General features: G+C 49.6%; 1 protein-coding gene across 1 annotated transcript in view; it reads right to left on the reverse strand.

The window, feature by feature from the left end:
* MAP6 (microtubule associated protein 6) overlaps positions 1 to 19,876 on the reverse strand; it is a 74,312-nt gene that overhangs the window by 13,238 nt on the left and 41,198 nt on the right. The window contains exons 2-3 of the mRNA XM_079786996.1: positions 9,658 to 9,871; positions 6,689 to 6,891 (exon numbers count right to left, since the gene is read on the reverse strand). Coding sequence (XP_079643122.1) covers positions 6,689 to 6,891; positions 9,658 to 9,871 — 417 coding nt within the window. The remainder of the gene's footprint in view (positions 1 to 6,688; positions 6,892 to 9,657; positions 9,872 to 19,876) is intronic.

Below are 19,876 nucleotides of genomic sequence, written 5' to 3' on the forward strand. Positions count from 1 at the left end.
AGTTGGCACTGATTTCCAGCCATGAAACTTGTAAGTAAGTGCACTGCCAATGTTAACCGGCAGTCACACGATGAACAATACAATTCAGGCAGGTGTGCCTTGGAGATAATGCTTTTACGCCAGACCACCACAATAAAGTGAGCATTGTAATAGAGTGAGTCTCAATCTTTTTGCTGGTGGAGGGTCTTGCTTTCAATTTGTCAAAAAATTCAGTATTTGTGAAGTGCGATGAAGTGAAGCGCAATAAAATGGGGCACATCCATATATAATGATGTTAACTCTGGTATTACAGGTATTCTGAGGTGGTCTAGGTCAGCAGTCAGCAAACTCATTAGTCAACAGAGCCAAATATCAACAGTACAACGATTGAAATTTCTTTTTTGAGAGCCAAAATTTTTAAACTTAAACTTCTTCTAACGCCACTTCTTCAAAATAGATTCGCCCAGGCTGTGGTATTTTGTGGAAGAGCCACACTCAGGGGGCCAAAGAGCCACACGTGGCTCGCGAGCCACAGTTTGCCGACCACTGGTCTAGGTGGTAGAGGGATCTCCACATCAAGTGGCAGTGGGATGGAGGAGGACTGGACTAGGTGCCTGGTTCTGCAAGCGTGGAGCCTAGGAGGGGGTTGGCCCCATTCAGTTGCAACAACTGCCCAGGCCCGGCTGGTCTCAGGCTGGTCTAGGGTAGGGCCTTGCCTTAACTGTAGATGGTCCACAGGCTACATCCTGAAAGAAATGTTTTTATATCTGTGGTCTTAAAAATGTACTGCTTTAAGATATTTTAGCAATGCCCTAACCGGTTTGGCTCAGTGGATAGAGCATCCGTCTGTGGACTGAAGGGTCCCAGGTTTGATTCCGGTCAAGGGCATGTACCTTGGTTGCGGGCACATCCCCAGTAGGAGGTATGCAGGAGGCAGCTAATCGATGTTTCTCTCTCATCAATGTTTCTAACTCTCTGTCCCTCTCCCTTCCTCTCTGTAAAAAATCAATAAAATATATATATTAAAAAAAAAAGATATTTTAGCAGTAAAAGGAACTTGAAACCAGAAAGACATGCTAAGGTGATGGGGGGTGGGGTGGCGGGGGAGGGACTCCCAGGCTTTGTGAAATGGGACTTGACACTCCCCAAAATCTATGAGAAGAAGATCATAAATTTTTCACCCAAGTGAAAAAAACCAACAAACAAAAAACACTGAGGGAAGAAATTCACTAAGAACATACAATCACTAAGGAAGAATTAAAAAACACCTAACTAGTCCTGTATAATAAAGAGCTAATATGCAAATGGTCATCACACCCTCATGCCATTAAGGCTCAGACACTCAACACTGGGGAGAGAGGAATGGGGACCAGCAAGGCACAAATAAACTCGCGAGAGAGGAATGGGGATCAGCTAGGCTGTGGCCCGGGAGAGGGACAAGCCACCTGCCCTGCAGTCCCAGGCGCCAGTGGCTGCGCCTGCATCCTAGAAGAGGGACAAGCCGCTCACCCTATGGTCCCTGGCACTAGCACGTGCCTCTGCAGCTCGGGCAAAGCCACCTGCCCATGGTCACCTGTGGCTGTGGCCGGCTCGAGTGAAGCCGGCCCAGGTCCTGGGTACCTGCGGCCGGCAAGAGGGAGGGAAGCCTGGGTCCCAGCTGCAGGGCGAGGCAGAGGCAGTTAGGGGCGATCAGGCAAGCAGGGGAGCAGTTAGGGGCGATCAGGTAGGCAGAGGTGGTTAGGGACAATCAGGCAGGCAGGCAGAGGGGTTAGGGGCGATCAGGCAGACAGGCAGGTGAGCAGTTAGGAGCCAGCAGTCCCGGATTGCGAAAGGCAGTCGGACATCCCCTGAGGGGTCCTGGATTGGAGAGGGTGCAGGCTGGGCTGAGGGACCCTGCCCTGCAGTGCACAATTTCGTGCACTGGGCTGCTAGTTTAGTAATAATGAACTATTTTAAAACTAGACGCTGATTTTAATTGTTTGCTGGTTTAGGGAGGTGGTGTTAGTAATGAGTATGGATCCACCTCCTGGGCATCGGGCAGCATCAGTGAGCATGGTGAGGAGTGCGGGCTGAGGCTCTGGGTGAGCCCTGCCCACTGGGCTGCACAGGGAGAGGTAGCCGGGCTCCCCACCCTCCTGCTTTCTCTGTTGCCAATTCCTGTCCTCTTTCTGGTTCTGAGTGTGTCTCACCTTCTCTTGGGCTATTCTCTGTGTTTTCATTTATGTGTTTTTCCTCTCTCTCTGCTTCTATTTCTACCTCACTCTTTCTCTCTTGTCTTTCTTTCCACCTCTCTCAATTCCTGCTTTTGATCAAAACAACCTTTAACTGGTCAAAATAGAGCTGAGTGATATACTTTAATATGCTTTTATGTATGGTTTATAGATTGAACAGTATTTTCTGTTTTCTGCCTCATACAAAGGCAGGCAGGTGGGTATAATTTTTTCTGTTAATCCAGAAAACAAATACACAGTGGTTTTCATATGTATAACCCTTGATTGATTCCTACCAAACCTTCTCCCCCAAACCCAGAAATTGGGGACCAGCAATAGGCTAAAAGACCCAGCCTAGAGCTCCTAGCCTATAGCAAGAGAGGACCTATGCTTGTTGCCCGATATGTGGGTGAGGGTGAGAAGCATGATGGCAGGGAGCATGCAAGGGTGTGGGGCGCAATCTGGGTGTATGAAATGGAGATCCCAGTTAGCAACTGCCCGCTCACATGGCATCAGGCCTTCCCATGTCAGCCTCTGCCACTGTCCAGCCTTTGCCTTGACCCTCCCTGAGTGAACTGCTCCCCCAGGAACTGAGCTCACCTGGTGTTGAACCCTCCACACCTTTGCTGTGCACTCCCTCTGTCTGGCATGTCTTGGCCACCTGCCCATCCACTGAGGTCTTCCCTGATCCACAGAACCAGCTAGAACAAATTCCTCCTGCTGTCCCACTGTGGTCAGAGGTGGGGGCTCAGTCATCCTGGTTCCCTAGTGCCCAACACAGTGCCTAGCACAGAATAGGTATTCAATCAACGTATGTTGGAAAAGGGAAGTGGGGTTCCGCATAGAATCTTTTGTCTCCCATTTTAGCAGAAGGAAATCAAAGTGGGCAAACTTGGCCCTAGCTCTGAGGTTCCCTCCCAGATCTGCTCTCCTGCCTGCAGGCCTGCCCCTGCACCCCTGCACCCCACCCAGTCTCCAAGGCTCCCTCCCCCATGAGGCCTTCTGAGTCCTACTCCTGTCCCTTACCTGAGCTTCCAGTTACCTGCTCTGTTGTTACCTTACGTGGGCCTCTCTTATGGCTGTTTCCACACCCCCATGTTAGGCACACACAAGACTGTCACCCCACACAGTGAGCCAGCCCCCCGAGGGTGACACTTCCACAATGACCAGATTAAATGAGTAAGGGAGGGCATCTCTGCCAATCCTTAGGAGAAGAAAAAGCTCGAACCGACCATCCTGCTGGTCGACAGGAAGCGGGGAGCGAGTCGGGCCCAGCCTCTCAGCGGGGAGAGGAGGTACTGAACGCAGGCGGTCACTCACCCCAGCAACACGGGATCAGGGATCAAAACGTTACACTACCTTGTTGGCCAGTGGGTCTCCCGGTCCATCTTCGCCTTTCCCAACACTTAGCTCTGACTGCTCGCAATTAGTATCTGAGAGGCAATCTAAAAGAGTCAAGCTGCATTACGGAGAACCCCAGAAAACTGCAGGGCACAGCTCCTCTCGTGGAGAGTGGCTCAAATGGCAAAGCTTGGTCCTTCACCTACTCAGCTGGGCCTTACCAAGGAAATAAGATCAAGAAAGTGGCGTTCGACTTTAGCATTTATTTAAAGTTGGAAAAACTTTGTTTGTTTGTTCGTTTGTTTTTCTGAGCAGGCACAGACCACAAGCACGTCACAATCAATTGGCTATACATGAATAGTTTTGTCATTTTCGTACTAACAGCAGGAATGAAATAGCACCAAGAGAGGTGTGCGCTACACATTACATAGACAATCTGTGGTACGCAACAAAACCCAGGCCACAAAATCGGAATTAGACACTCCTGTCTGCCTCCGAGAGGCAAAAGTATAGTGGGCCACACGGGCACGCCAGCCGGGACCACAGAGCTGCCGGAGCCAATGCCCAGCTTTAGGGATGGTTTTTGCAGGCAAGCAAAGCAGACCGTGGCAAAGCTTCAGTCCTCGCTCTCTCGCCAGGGGAGTTGAGGAAACCATAGGGAAATGTACAAAACTGGGAGGAACAGGCATTGGGAGCTTGGTCACCTTCAGAAAGGCAAAGACAAAACACTGCTTGTGGAACCGAAAACAGTTTCCATCAGTACATCTGGGGTACAGAACAAGACGGCTGAGTTTTACTTGTAAGCAGTAGAAATCAAAGCTTCTTGCCAGTGAAAGGACATATTCCAGTGTCAAAGTGAACTACAAACAGGTGTTAAAAAGCTGGGGATGCTGAAGGGTGGAAAAAGACATTATATAGGTCATCGCAAGCCTCGACTCAGGTGCAGCAAGGTAGGGGACTTAGTCCCTGGGGCTGCCAGGTGTGTGGCGAACTCTACAAGTTGGGCAACACACCCTTGAACCAGACACAGGGATCAAGTCACAGGTATCCTAGTTGTGCTACTGTACAGATTCATTTATACGTCTCACCATGTCTAGGACAGTGTCTGGCACCCAGGCACTCAGTAAGTGAATACTGAGTGAATGGTTTCCTGTGCGTTGTGAAGTTTGATTTACTTGATCTGCAAAAGATATATGACTGTGCTACGGAGAAATCCAAATTGTGGCTAACATCAACACGTCTGACTAATCTTGAGAGAATGAAAATATATTGGCAAATTATCTGGTTAAAGTTAAGATCATGTTGATAGAGATCTCCGGTTCAGGTTAAGATTAGCTAGCAAACAGCTGGGCTCAGTGCTGAGACCGACTCTGGTCATTTCCAGGTAGGCATCAAAATCTGTGATTCAGAAACACGAAACTCACATCTTCTATCCTTCACTACCTCTCCTTCCTCACAGTTCCATACCCTGAGGTAGAAAGGAAGACGGCAGAGGGCCTGGCCGAGGGCTTCGGTGTTCGTAGTCCTGTTCTCTTAGGAAATGTGGCCCACATGGCACATGTGCAATGAATCCACAAAGCACTTCTCCATCAGCTCCAAGGTGACCAACAAAATCGTGTCAAACCCAGACTTGGTGGCTTAAATGGTCAGAATAGGAGACAGCGCTCGGAGGCCCTGCTTCCTCCAGACCGGAAGGACTAAGGAACGTCTGAGGTAAGGAACGGTGAGAACTTCACTCCTCACCACTTTCCTTACAAAAGAAAAGCAGGCCTGAGCAGAGGCTTGGCGTCATACAACAGCCCAGCAGGTTTCCAAATGCTGGCGACAGTGAGCACTTTAAGGACACGAGAAATAAAGCATACTGAGCAATACACACGTCACAGGTTTGTTTGCAAATGCAATTTTTTTCTGGCAGGTATTTTGGGGCGTTTTCACAACAGCTCTCTGACTAACGCCTACGACACAACTCTAGCACAGCTAAGATGGCCCTGGCCACCACCGGAGGCTTTGGCCACACAGACACACAACACACAGTTCATTGAGAGCTGCTTTCATTCATTAATGAGGTCAAAAATGCTTGCTAATCACCTAGCAGGGAACTCCCCTAGTCTTAGCTAAGTCACAGACATTTCCCCTAACCCGAGGCTCAGCGCCCTCCGTCCTCTCTGAGGAGCAGCGCGAGAACAGTCAGGAAGGGAGAGTCAACATTGCCACGCTCGTCACCACGTCCACTCCCTGCCTGCGTTTCTCAGAAGCAGGAGAGTCACGTTCTAAACGCTATCCCTACACCTTGAACTTCCTTCCTCCGTCCCCTGTAACCAGCTGCCCTGCAAAATCGGCAGCACCGGGCAGGCAGCCTGCGGAGGGGAAACGGGAAGCGACCCTTTCCTTTCTGTCACCTTCCCACGGTGGCTGAGACGCCTAACCTATCCCCTGCCCTAGTTTCAGTCACCAGTGGGGGTGGACAATGTAAAGCCTACTGATAAGAAACTAAATGGAGCCACACATTTCTAATAGAAGATTCTATGAGAAAAGGACTTAAATTTAGCAGACACAACTAACTGTATTGACATTAAGGCCAAGGTTTTCTTGTGTTGTTTTTTTTAAAAATATTTTCACAAATGTTGTCCATTGCTGAAGTCCAGGTTAAGCTTCTATAGCAGATGACAACTCTCAGAATTTGGAAAAGAACCCATTTACCTGAAGGTCCAAATTGATCACTGACTGACCCTGGGGAGGAATAGGAGGAGGACACCCCCCCCACCCCCACCCCCCCCCCGACAGACATTTCTAAGCACGACCAGGAGATTCCCTCCACAGCGGCTGGGAATTGCCTCTGTGCGCTACGCCCTGCCTGCCTTCGTCACCAGCACGCGGTCTCACCTGCCGTGGGAGGCACAGCCGGTGAGCCACACAGCCTGGGGCTCCAGGGCCCCGGGCATGGCCCCTGGGCCACGCCGCGGAGAGGCACGCCGTGGGTCTCTGAAACAAACTGGATTCCTCCACTAAAAGAAACCAAACCAAAGGGCTCCTGGAACGCTCAGGACCAAGACAGATGAGAAGCCTCTAATCAATTTTGTGGCCTTTTTTTTGTTGGTTGGTTTTAAAAAAAAGAGAGGGGGGGGGGGAGAATAAAAGGAAAGTGCAGTGAAATTTACTCTTTCGCCTCAGCCAGTTTATTGTTCATCTCTTTACTTTGCTCCTTGTCGTCGGGTTGGGCTTGGGGGGCGCTGGGGCCCTCCGCGCCCTTTTTCTTGAAGGCCCGGCCCGACACCACCTGCTTGTCTTTGGACTTCCTCGGGGCCTTGTGGCTCGCTGAGGTCTTTTTTGGTTTGGAACTCTGAACACTAGGTTTTTCCACCTGCACGGAGAGACAGACAGACGGAAAACACGGAAATACAAAAGGAGAGGGAGTGGGAGAGAAAATTTAGAGAGAAGACACAATTAATGAGAGGATAATGGGAATGCCGACCTTTGACCCTGAGGGAGCAGCGTATAAGTGTTCTCAGTGACGTCGGGCCACTTGGCTTCTAGAACCCTCTGTGCCCCCTGGTCAGTCATCTGGCAACACTCTCACTGGTCACATGGGGCCCTGGACGTCTCACCCCGGACCGCCAGGCAGTGGCTGTGCTACTATTTGCACTCTCCGCTTCCCCTCCCTGTCCAAGTCAGGCAGGCATATGACTTGCTCTCGTCAGTGAAATGTGAGCAGAAGTGACTGGGTCACCTCCAGGCCCACTCAGTCAGCCTGTGCTTCCCAGCGCTCTTTCTCCCGCCACAGAGAGGCCGCGCCTTCACCCCGAGTTTCTGGCTGCAGAGGTAACAAGGAGAGCTGCACCAACCCACGGTGGGTGTGTATTATAAGAAACTAGAGGCCCGGTGCATGAATTCATGCATGGGTGGGGTCCCTCAGCCTGGCGGTAATCAGGGCCGATTGGGGTGGCAGGAGGGGGGTGGTGCAGGGGGAAGGGGGAGGGACCAAGGGAGGTTGGCTGGCGGGGGTGGGGGGGGAGGGACCAAGGGAGGTTGGCTGGCTGCGAGAGGTTGGCTGTGGGAGCACACTGACCACCAGGGGGCAGCTCCTGCATTGAGCATCTGCCCCTGGTGGGTCAGTGCACGGCATAGTGACCGGTCGACCAGTCGTTCAGTCATTCAGTCGCTTAGGCTTTTATATAGATAGATAGACGTCTGTTGATATAAAACACAGAGACTGTGGGATGATTTGTTAACATAAGCCCACCTTTCCTCTGTTTCTGTCTCTGAGATGGTGTGCGCAGATGGAGAAAAGCCCTCACTGAGATGCTTCGGGCCAGGCACCTCGTCTCAGTGAGGCCTTCACAATTGCCCAGCATCCGCTCCTCCTCTCAGGCTGGCTCCTCAGCCCGTACTTCCCAGAGCAGCTGTTCAAGCCCACTCCCTCTCCCCAAGCTCCCTCTCCCCAAGCTCCCTCCTCTAGCTCTGCCCCTTTGTTCCTAGGCCAGTGGTCGGCAAACTCATTAGTCAACAGAGCCAAATATCAACAGTTCAACGATTGAAATTTCTTTTGAGAGCCAAATTTTTTAAACTTAAACTTCTTCTAACGCCACTTCTTCAAAATAGACTTGCTCAGGCTGTGGTATTTTGTGGAAGAGCCACACTCAAGGGGCCAAAGAGCCGCATGTGGCTTGCGAGTCGCAGTTTGCCGATCACGGGCCCAGGAGATGGCCTTGCCTTCTCTTTCTCAAGAACTCTGGGGTCACTGGGTGTGATCCCTCAGTTTGCCACCTCCCATCCATCTCTAGATTTATTTTCTCCAGTCTTTCCTCCTTCTTTCCTTTGAATCTTCTTTTGTCCAAAGCCAACCCCATGTCCTGGGTCCTACCTCATCTGGGAAAGGTGGACAGAGATGACACTGGGCTCCTGGGCTGGGTCACTCACTCACTGAGTTCCAGAGGTTTCCCATCACCCCAGACCTTTTCCTAAGGTAACCAATCGGCCTGGTTTGCCGGGGACTGAGAGCTTTCATGAAACATGAAACTCTCAGTGCTACAACTAGAGGAGTCCAGGCAAACGGGGTCGGTTAGTTATCTTACCCGCGTTGCCAAATAGGAAACCCCTGAGTGCCAGACTTTAGGGCAAAAGCAGAGAAAAGGCTGTCTAGGATCTCAGACTTTTTCTACTATTGCAGATAGGAGAGCTGATATTTGCACGATTCCATGTGACCTGACCTCAGAGAACAAGCCCTGGCATATATGAGTCCTGTGTCAGCAGCGGAATCTCCAACATGAATGCTGGGATGCAAACAAGGCAAAATGGTGTCATTAGAGGAAAATCCCTGAATCCACGTAAGTTACTTAAGAAATTCAATTCATTCACAAACTGCTCATTATAATAACAAATTACTCAACACACATCTTGCAGCTGACATGACAGGTGTGTTGTGATGACTAAGGACTTCTGGTGGATGGTGTTTATCGAGTGAAAGGGTAAGAAAACGCAGGTGAAAAAAAAGCAAGGCAGGTGATTTTCAGGGACTGGGAGGTGAGGAAGTGTCTGGAGCTGAGGATGAGGCAGGGGCGGGTGGGAAGGAAGCCAGGGAAGGATGCCCCAATACTGGGCCAGCACTGCAGGGGCAAAAGCACAGTTATTTTATGACAAGGGGATTTAGGGCTCAGAGGAGATTTTCTGTCACTTTTTTTTTCTGTGTTTCTCAAAATCAGAAGCTAGTTTTCTGCACATCTGCCAGTCTTTACACTGTTTTTATTTTAGATAATGTTCCTTTTGAATTTATCAAAGGTTCTTATTAATAAGCCCCCTCTATCTCAGTGAGCTGCCTAAGGGAGCTGCATTTAAAAATATATATATGTTTGTATGATTTCAGAGAGAAAGGGAAAGAGAGACAGAAACATCAATTATGAGAGAGAATCATCGATCGGCTGCCTCCTGCATGCCCCACCGAGGATCACGCCCACAATCTGGACATGTGTCCTGACTGGGAATCAAACTATGACCTCTTGGTTGATAGGTCCACGCTCAACCACTGAGCCACCCCGGCCGGCCGGCTCATGGGAGGATTTGGAGTCGCCCCGCTCCCATGCTCCCTCCATGCCAGGCTGTGCTGATGGGCTCCCCACCAGACCCGCCTCACCTTTGGGCATTCCTTGAAAGGTTCGCTGTAGAGGCTGCGTATTCTTCTGCGCTCAATGAACTTATTGTCAGCTGGTGTTGGCTTGTTGGCTTCCCCTTTGAACTGGGCACTGTAGCTGGTCTCATGAGCCATCTTATCATCTGGAGGCTTGTACTGGAGCTTCGCCTTTATCGGTTTCACAGGCTTGATGTCCGTCCATGCTCTGAATTCATTCCTGGGAACCAGAGAAAGCACAAGCGCGATGAATCATCATCTGCCTGGAAGCAGCGCCCTCACACAGGGCTGCAGACTCAGCCAGCTCGCCATGCGTCCTCGTGGTACTGACTGGACGGTGGCTGAAGAGGTAACTCCACCCTGTCCTCACGGGCAAGCGCAAGGTTTCCTCCGCCAAGCTAATGCAGGTTTTGGCAAGAGCAATAGTGCCTGGGAGGAGGGCTCAGGCTCCCAGCTCCCACTGAGTGACCAGGCGCGGGCAATTCTAACCTCTGGGCCTTATTTTCCCAATATTCAAGATGAGGCTGAACAAACTCAGTCCATTCCGTCATTCATGGATTCAACATACACAGGTGGGGCAAAAGTGGGTTTCAGCTGTTCGTACGGAAAATAATATAATCATTAATAAATACACAAATATGCTCTGTTTCATGTACTCATAATGGTACACCTACTTTTGCCCTGCCCTTTATAATTGAATGTCTGCAATGTGTGACGTTTAAGAATTATAAAAGTTAAATGCAATAATAGATTCGCAGTGTTAAACCACGTGCCTGGTAATTGTGGTCAGTTGACAAACGCCAGTTTCCTTCCCCACGTTGTCATGACGAAGACCCTTTGCTAGGCAGAATCCTTAAGGATAATTCCCCCCTTTGATAGCAGAAGGCTTGCTTCTTATAGTGCTAGAACTTAAAACAGTCTGAATCACTTTAGATGACAATCCTTATGAAACGTGTACATGCTCACAGATCTTAGATAGCACGTGATGTGGATATCACACCTGGGACGTGTGTTGGGATATGTACGTGTAGGGAGTCTTCGTGTGCTTGGCTGTGAATGGCTATTGGTCCTCACCCTAAATGACCCCATCTGCTGCTTTTTCGGAGTCAGTGTGTTAGTTATTTTGTTCACAGCTTTCTCTCTTGTGGTTTCTAATGAGCTGATTCTGATCTGTTACAGGACTGGAGATGAGATGGTCCACACTTTTTAAAACACGGTAAAATAGGCCTGGCCAGTGTGGCCCAGTTGGTTGGAGCGACGTCCTGTAAACCAGAAGGTCTCAGGTTCGGTTCCCGGTCAGGTCACATAGCTAGGCTGTGGGTCTGATCAGCGGTCAGGGCACGTACGGGAGGCAACTCTCACATATCTTTCTCTCTTTCTCTCCCTCCCTTCCCCTGCCTCTCTTTCTGAAAATCAATGAACATGTCATCCTCGGGTGAGGATTTTAAACAAAACAACACATGGCAAGTATAAACAGATGCAGCTGTGGCTGAAATGAAGGCCACAGGGTCCATCCTGTTTGTTGGTGCGTGGGATTCAGTGCATAGGCTCTGTGCCCCCGAGGTCTCCTCGGGTCTGTCCTCCCGCGGGGCCAGGAGAAGCTGTGTTGTGGGAAAGGACGCGTTAGTGTGTGAACATCTGTGGGGTTGGTTCTTCCAGTGCCTTCTTTCATCCCCAGTGACAACGCCCTCCTTCAGGGCCCAGAGAGGAGAGCCATGAACAGGAGGCCACGGGGAATGGCAAACAGAGCTTAGACTGTGGTGGAGACACACGGGTCCTAGTCCTAGCACTGCCTCTAACTAGGCCTCTCCGCTCGCTGAGCCTTAGTTTCCTCATTTGTTAAATAAAAGAATCACACCAGACAATGTCCTTCTAGCTCTGAGGCTCCCTAGTCAGTGAAGCTGGTTTGGTAACTCTGAGCCACTTTTTGATCATTTGACCTCCTTAGGGAAACTGGTTCATCTCTGATCAGAGAACATGGTTTCTTAAGAGACGTTTCCCAAGCTTCAGACTCGCCTTCCCAGTACAGCTTGGACATCCACCTAGATGCTGTATCAACAGCTCAAACTCAACATCCCTAGGACCTAATTGTGTTGTCCTCCCTGCCAGATCGTCCTCTCTCATGAACTCCCTCATTGCTCAGTTTCACCCCTTCATTCACAGAATGATTTACTGAGCGCTTCAGGTCTTTCTGGCAGGATACTGAGCTCTTTGGAGTGGAAAATGAGTAAGAGCAGACCCTGGGCCCAAGATGTGAGAGGCAGAGGGCTCCGATGTTACTCCAGGGCAATACAGTGGGAGCCACGAGGAGGAGGGAGTGAGAAGCACAGAGGAGGAGCTCCTATGCCCAGAGTCAGGGGTCGGGGTGGGGTTCTGGAGTGGAGTCAGAGAGGCTGACAGGGAGTTGGCCAGGGGAGCGGGGAGCAGCAGGTCCCAGGCAGAGCGAGAACACCGAGAGGCTCAGAGAGGCACAGCCCACGGCGGGAACCTGCAGGCAGTGTGGGTGGCTGGGCTGAAGCTTGTGGGGAAGGGCACAAGAAGCTGGACAGATCATGAAGGTGTGTGGCAGCCATGCTAGCGGGATGCTCTGGACTGTAACCAGGAGTTGCCAAATGATTCCAAACCAAGGATGAGTGTGGCCAGATTGGTTTTGGAGAAGAGAACTTTGCAGCAGTATGAATGGTGGACAGAAGCGGGGTGGTGAGGCAGGAGGACAGGCTTGAGATTGTGCAGGGAGTCAGAAGGAAAGTGGAGGCCTGGACCAGGACAGTGGCAGCGGGGACATGGGCAGGACTTGAAAACGGCTGGCAGGGAGCTGGCCAGAGGAGGAGGGAGCGGGTTTCAGGGGAAGTGACGAGCAGAATCTGAGCATTTTGGTGCTATGGGTAGAGGTGCTACTGATTGCGACTGTGATGGGGAACCTGGGAGGAGAAAGGAATTTAGGATGGAATTGAGACCCTCCTGATTGTTAATGGCACCCATTCACTCCGGCATCAAAGTTACTCTTTGAACCTTCCTCTCTTCTCCTCCTTCCTTCTCCACTTTCCATAGGTTCAACCAGTTACGAAGACCCGACTTCTGAACCATTTTGGCTCTATACACAGGCTTTGGCCTGGCCCCGGTGACCCCTAGGGCTCTGGCCACCATTACCCACCCAAGGCCCCACACCTCCTTCCTCCCACTCCTCAGGACCAAAGCCCTGCTTCTTAGACGAGGCCCTAATACTTGGCCTAAAGCTTGCAGTAGCCAAACCAGGAACAACCTGGCTCCCAAATGTATAATGGGAGCAACGTGGATCCTCTGCTCCTGTCCCAGCCTGCTTCCAGAACTAGGACTGACATGGGCATACGCTGGCCTTGAGCACTGTTTCTGGGCCATCTCTCCCAGGCCAGCCCTGCAGCTTTCTAGGTCTCTGCAGTGGCCTCCGTGCGCTGGCAAATGTCTCCCTGTGAACGTGTTCCATGGGGCGTGTCCTCGCGGGAAAAGCTTGGTAACCCCTGATCCTGAACATCTTGGCACATCATCTTCCCATGAGTCTATGCTAATAAGTCCCATAATAAGTTCACTTAATTATGACAAACGGTTAGGTTTAAACCCAAGTTCTGTTCCTTAGAATTGTCTCTGAACGCTTCACAACGCCTTTCCCAGCCATAAGTAACAACTAGTCGTATGTCATAAAAACAGAATTAGCTACTATTCATTAATCACCTTTAATAAGTTGGTGGGTTGGGTTTTTTGTTTGTTTGTTTTTGCATATTCTCTTGGTGCTTGCAACAACTTTGAAAGAAGGTAGTATTATATCCCTTTTACAAGAGAGTAAAGAGAGAGAGAGAGAGTAACCATGGCTCAGAGAGGTTAATGCCTTGCATAAGACCACAGAGCTGGCAGGCAGGAGCTGAAATCTGAGCCCCGGTCAGTAAGGCTCACAGCCTGTCCTTCCCACTGCACTTGGGCAACGTGCTGGAGCTGCAGCCGCTCCCTCTGCCCTCACCGAAGGTGCCGGGCAGGGTCTGGCCTGCTGCCTGCAATGCCGTGGAGGGTTCATATGACACAGACCAGACTAGGTGACATCTGAGCTCCTGCAGCTGTGAGAAGCTCCGCCCACACCAGTGTGGGCCACACTCTGAGGCCAGTCACACCTGGTGCCTCTTGCCACAAGTTCACGGTCCCCTGTAGCCATGAACTTCTCTTTCAGCTTGATCATTCATTTACTCTTTAACTCGTTCATTAATTAGTTAATTAATTAGTTCATGTGGCATTTGCCAAACACCAGCCGTTGGTGTGGCATGTGAGCCACAGGAAGGAGTAAGCCATGGTGGAGGTGTCTATAGTTGAGTGGGTCAGGATCTGTCCCTGTGTGACCCTAAGCCAATAGGACAGAGTTCAGACTTTCAGAGGGAAAGAGAAGAGGGCCTTTAATTCTGGAGGGAGGAAGTGGGGAAGGGGGTGCTGGAAAACGCAGGTAGAGCAGTAGGTGAACGTAACCGACACTTGCCCAGCACCTACTTCAAGCTCATGGCAGCTCGTGGCAGCTTTGGCTCCCGCAGCAACCGCTATGGGTGCACACCATAGTGAAGCTCTGGGCACACTGGGAAAGCCCCCATCTGCAGGCTCTGCCCTGGCATCCCAGGGGTGCTCCACATGCCACAGCTTCTCCTGTGTCATGATGTGGGGGCGTCAGGGACAGGATGATCTCCGGCTGCATTGCCAAACGCCCACAGTGGGTCCACGGGTGGAGCCCTGCCATGAGGCTTGACGCCGGATGTAGCTCCTGCACAGCACACTCCCTGCAGGGGCAGAGGAGGGTTCTGTACTACAAGGTCCCTCTGTGGGTGGGTGAACTGCACACAGAAGCCCCTCTATCGATATGTTCGAGTCTGGGGTTCAATGACCCCTCTGGTGGCTCATCTGTGCTGGAGAAATCGGTAAGAGAAGCCTGGGCCAGTCCCGGCCTCCTCCCCAAGGAGCGGCAGAGCCGGGCCCATCTCCCGGAGACCAGGCGACAAGGTGCTCCCGGGCTGCTCCCTGGAGACCTTTAAAGAGCGGCACCGTCACGTTCAGAGCAGCTGCTTAAGCAGCATTTTAGGGTCTTGCTGACCAGGCAAAGCCTTTAACGGAGCCAACAAATACTCTGCCTTCATCTTCTCCTGCCCAGCCCCTCGGCCCCATCTCACCTGGGCCCTCCATCCTCCCCCCGCCAATCTCCCCCACACCTGGGCTGTGGCATCAGGACTGTGGCATCGGGATCCTGGCATCGGGATCCTGGCCCCAACCTCCTCACTGGTTCCTCCGGCACATGCTGCAGGAGAAACCTTCCTCCCGCTCTGCTGTGAGCACGCCGCTCCCCACTAAAGCACCTCAACAAATCCCAGTTCCCTACAGGACCAACGCCAAACTGAGGTCCCTTTTAGCTCCTACCGGCAGTGTGTGACCTGGCCCCAAATGACCTTTCCAGCCTATTTCTTTACCCTCCTTCGTCATTCATTCGCATCGGCGTTCAGGGAGCATTTTCTGTGTGCCAGGCACCGCGCCAGGCTCTCTAAGTGCATTATCTTATGTTTCCCTCACAACAACCCTGCACCGATTTTGCCAGTGATAACACCATGCTGCCCTTCCCCAAACACAGACTGCACTTCCCTGCCACTGAGTTTTTGCCCATGCTGTTCCCATTCCTGGCAAGCTCCTCCCTCCACACTCCCAGCTACTAAAATACTGCACGGCCATTCGTGCCATGCTCACGTGCGCTCCCTTCTAGGGAGCCTTCCCCAGCCCCGCCGCTGAACCAAGCTTGTCCTCTGTTTTCGTCTCTGTAGCACTGGCCGAGCTTTACCTCAGGCCTCCTGTGTAGGTATGGTTCTTCCCTTCCCGGCTGCAGTCACTGAGGGTCCGGACTGTCCTTTTGCGCCTGTGTAATCCTCACCAGGCCTAGGACGGGAATTCAGAATGCAGCCTCCCCTCACCCGTGTGAATAGCTAAGCAGGAAGGGGCATAAAGGTTGCTACACAAGCATCTCATGGCATCTGACATCTCTGTCACTTTCTACACTATGTGTTCACATTCTCCTCCCTTAGATGCAACTTAATTCCCCTCCCCTTGGGTGTGATTGGACGCGCTTCCAACAAACAGAACATGGTGGAAGTGATGGCATGCAGCTTCCAAGACGGGACCAGAAAAGGCCTTGCAGCCTCCTCCTTGCTCTCTCTTGGGTCCCTCACGGTGGGGACAGTAAGCTTCCATGCTCACTGCTCACTGAAGCAGCGTCCATGGAGCGTCCCTATGGCAAGGAACAGAGTGGGCCATCTTCGAAGTGGATCCTCAGCCCCAGACAAGCGCTCAGATGACCTCATCTGAGCTAGAACCACCTAGCTAAGCCAGTCCTAGATTTCTGACTTTCAGAAACAGCATGAAATAATAAATGTTCATTGGCGTAAGCTGCTGAGTTTTGGAATAATTTGTTACACAGCAATAGATCCTAACACAGACCCCAATCAGAAATTATTTTTTCCCACAAAAAAGGGTTTAAAACACCCAGGCTTCATGTCAGCGAGGCAGAAGCGCTGGAGTGAGCAGAGCACAGGAAGTTCAAGTTCCCAGCAGAGCTGTGGCATCAAGTTAACAGAGCAGGTCATGCTCTGGTCATCAGAAACTGAGGGTGAACATTTTGCAGCCTTCACCAGAAGGTAGAAAAGCTTCCTGTGCAGCAAAGCTGGTAAAAATACACCTGCCTTGAGGCCAGGTCATAAGCAGAAACGAGGAGAGACAGGCCCTCATCGGGGAAATGAAGTCTCAGTGCACGCAGCACACACAGCTCGGGCAAGTGCAGGCGGAGGTTAACAAGCGAGAAGAGGCACAGAGCCAGCGCCAGAACAGAGACGGTTGTTCACCGGCAAGAGCACAGGCTGTGGAATGAGATAAACCTGGGTTGGATCCCAGCTCGAACCCTTGGGCCACTCTCTACCTGTTCTGAACTCAGTGAGCTCATGTGGAAAAGACTGACACAGGCCTCCGAACAAGACTGGACGTCTGTATCAGAATTACAAAGTCCACCATGGATAACTGTGTAATGATGTATTTGGTTTTCCTTACAGAGTTGTATGTTCAAGAACGATTATTGAATATCTTCTACGTTCCAGCCACAGGGGTTAGAAATGCAGTGTGAACAGGCAGGTGAAGCTCCTGCCGCCGCCGACCTTGTAATTAGGTGGGGCCATCTAAGCAATTACACAGACAATCAAATTACCTGTCCAGCCACTGTCGTCTTTATGGCCACCACAGTCAACAGTCTGTGTCCAGAGTGGACAAAATGTGGGCATCAGCTTTTAATGCCAGGTTTATTTGTGAATGTAATTCACATTAGACTTGAACAAAATAGCATTCAATGAATGCTGATTAATCGAATCTCCAATACTGAGTGTCCACCATACACAGATGTTCGCTTCGTAAGGCCTCATCCCATTAAAGCACATTTCCCCACAGTGGTTCAAGGGGGGATATTGAAAGAGCAATTATAAAGGGAGAGACTGAGACAGGCGAGAGCGGTGATTGATGAAGCCAGTCTCAGGAGAGGGAGGAGGGGAGGCATCAGGAGAGAGGCTTTGGCCTTGGGAAGAAAGGGTGGTAAGGAAGAGAATAGAGGCTGGTCTCTCATTTCTAATTTTAAAAATCCTGACATTTACAAGAAACAATGAAATTGAATTATACAAGAAAGAATTTTACTGCTGAGAAGAATATATACATGTGCTCACTGGTGCACATCACCTCTTAACAAAAATGAAGACTTAGAATAATGGATTACTGCCAGCTACAATCATATGTAAATTCCATTTCTCTGTCTATAAGCCCCAGATTTATTTCGTATGTATCTTAGTCCTTGGGAAATAAAATTCTTTCCCCATCCTCTTTACAACAACATTTTCAATATTCCTTAACTGCTTTATGATGGAAGAAAAAACTGTGCATTAGGATTTTAATGGCCTAAAATCTTCCTACAGATTTTCGTAGGCAATTTATGTTGCCATGGAAACATATTCAGTCTCTGTTCAAAAATCGTGCCTACATTTGATATAGCCAAGTGTCCCCCAGGAAGGGAAGCGGGCTCCTTCACCGACGCTGATGGAGGCAGTCGCTGAAGGCTGGCAGTTGCCGGGCTGTTGTCAGGAGTTGGTTAAAGGAAGTGGGGTCTGCAGATTAAAAAGGAAAGAACATCCGAGCCTAGAGCATCGCCTGGGGTTGAGTGTAAGTTGCTTCCTCCTGGCAGCGATGACTGGACCCAGAGAGGAGCTTTAAGATCTGACCTGTTCATGTGCATATGCTTGAACGCATCTTTCAGCTTCTTTTGTGTGAAAGGGAGAAAAGGGAACCTTACAGAGAGTGCTAACCATGTAGGATAGCTCTTCTTTTCCATTAATACCCCATAAACACATGCACACCAATAAAACCATGGTTGATGATTTTGTAAAATAAGAGAAACACATTTGGGCAAATACTATCTGTCTGTAAAGGAAAGGTTGAAGCTAATCTAATGTGACTAGAGAATGAGTGTGAAAGAACCCTCCCCTTTCCTTACATGGGAAGATTGATGTGGGTAACAGTTGGCAGTGACAGCTGCCAGGACGCGGTCCCTTTATTAGGAAAACAGCTCCTTCTGCAGATAACGGCTGGCGAAGTCCTTCATAGGCTGCATGCGGCTCTCAGGCCCCTGTGCACCTGAGAAACAGCGTCTCATGAGAAAGCCCATGTGCACAATATGGACAGAATTATGAGGACAATTAGTTAAAAATGGAATCTGCTCAAACTAGGAGTCAATTTGATTCTACATAAATTAATTTAGGTTGCAGTGTTTACTAGACACTATGCTTGGAACTGCAAGGAAGAAAAAGGGTGCAAAATAAGAAACCTGCAGCTGGCAGAGGTGGAGGGTCAGAGTGGGGGAGCGTGGTGATGCAAGTAAGTCCATATATAAATATGCCTCAAGTAGAAACAAATAAGAGCTAGATAACAGGTTATACGAAAATTGTAACCCCGGTCTTCTCCTTTTGCCTCATCCCCGTGTCCCCATTATTATCTTGGTGATTAGCCACGGGAATGCCTTTTCCCATGCTGGAGCGGTTGTGCCGCAAGACCACAGAGTGATCTGGTTGAGGCTGAGGGAAGGCTGCACTCTTCTGGTTTGTTGGGTCCCCAAGGATCTGTGCCCATTACTTGCAGAAAGATGGTTCCTAAGACAGGAAATGGGAACGCTGAGAGTGAGCTCTGAAAGGTGGGAGGAAGCGCTACCCCCTTCCAGGGGTAAACCTGGAATTCTGGAAGTACACTCCTATGAGATGACCTGTACATAGTGCCAAGGACACTGTATGATACATCTAGTGAAGGGCTCAATAAGTCGGTTTCCGCACTCCGTGTTCTGTGCACAGGAAGTACTACGCACTATAAATATCCTTTTAACAAATAAAGCTGGTGCTGCAAAAACCATCTTGAGACCCAAGCTAAGTTACTCTTTTAAATGAAGCTCAATTATAAGGGAATATTAGGAATAACTTGTTGTCCTAAATTTGACAATATAGATGAAATGGACAAATTCTTAGAAAGATGGAAATTACAAAACTGACTCAGAAGAATAGAAGTCTGAATGAATGTATATCAAGAAAAGAAATTGAATGAGTAATTTAAAATCTTTACACAAATAAAACCCAGTCCCAGATGGTTTCACTGGTGAATTCTATCACACATAAGGAAAAAATAAATACCAATTCTAACAATCTCTTTTTTAAAATAAAGGAAGAGACAATATTTCCCAAGTCATTTTAAGATGGGCATTATCATGTAACACCTAGGTACCAAACCAGTTAAAGACATTTTAAGAAAACTACAGGTCAATATTCCTCATGAATATAGATATTAAAACACTTAATTATCCTTGCAACATATAAAAAGATTAAGCACCATGAACAAGTGAGGTTTATCCCAGGAATGCAAGTTTTAAAATCCAAAATCAATTAATGTAATATACCATTTCATAGAATAAAGAGCAGAAACCATATAATCACCATAATAGACACTAAAAAACATTTGACAAAATCTAAAAACTTTCCATGATTAAAAAACTCAGCAAGCTAGGAATAGAAGGGAACTTCCTCAACCTAATAGACAACATCTACAAAAATCCTACAACTAACATTACACTCAATGGTAAAAGACTAAACACTTTCCTCTCAAGATCAGGAGG

The sequence above is a fragment of the Cnephaeus nilssonii genome, assembly GCF_951640355.1.
Source record: "Cnephaeus nilssonii genome assembly, chromosome: 13".
Classification (NCBI taxonomy): Eukaryota; Metazoa; Chordata; class Mammalia; order Chiroptera; family Vespertilionidae; genus Cnephaeus; species Cnephaeus nilssonii.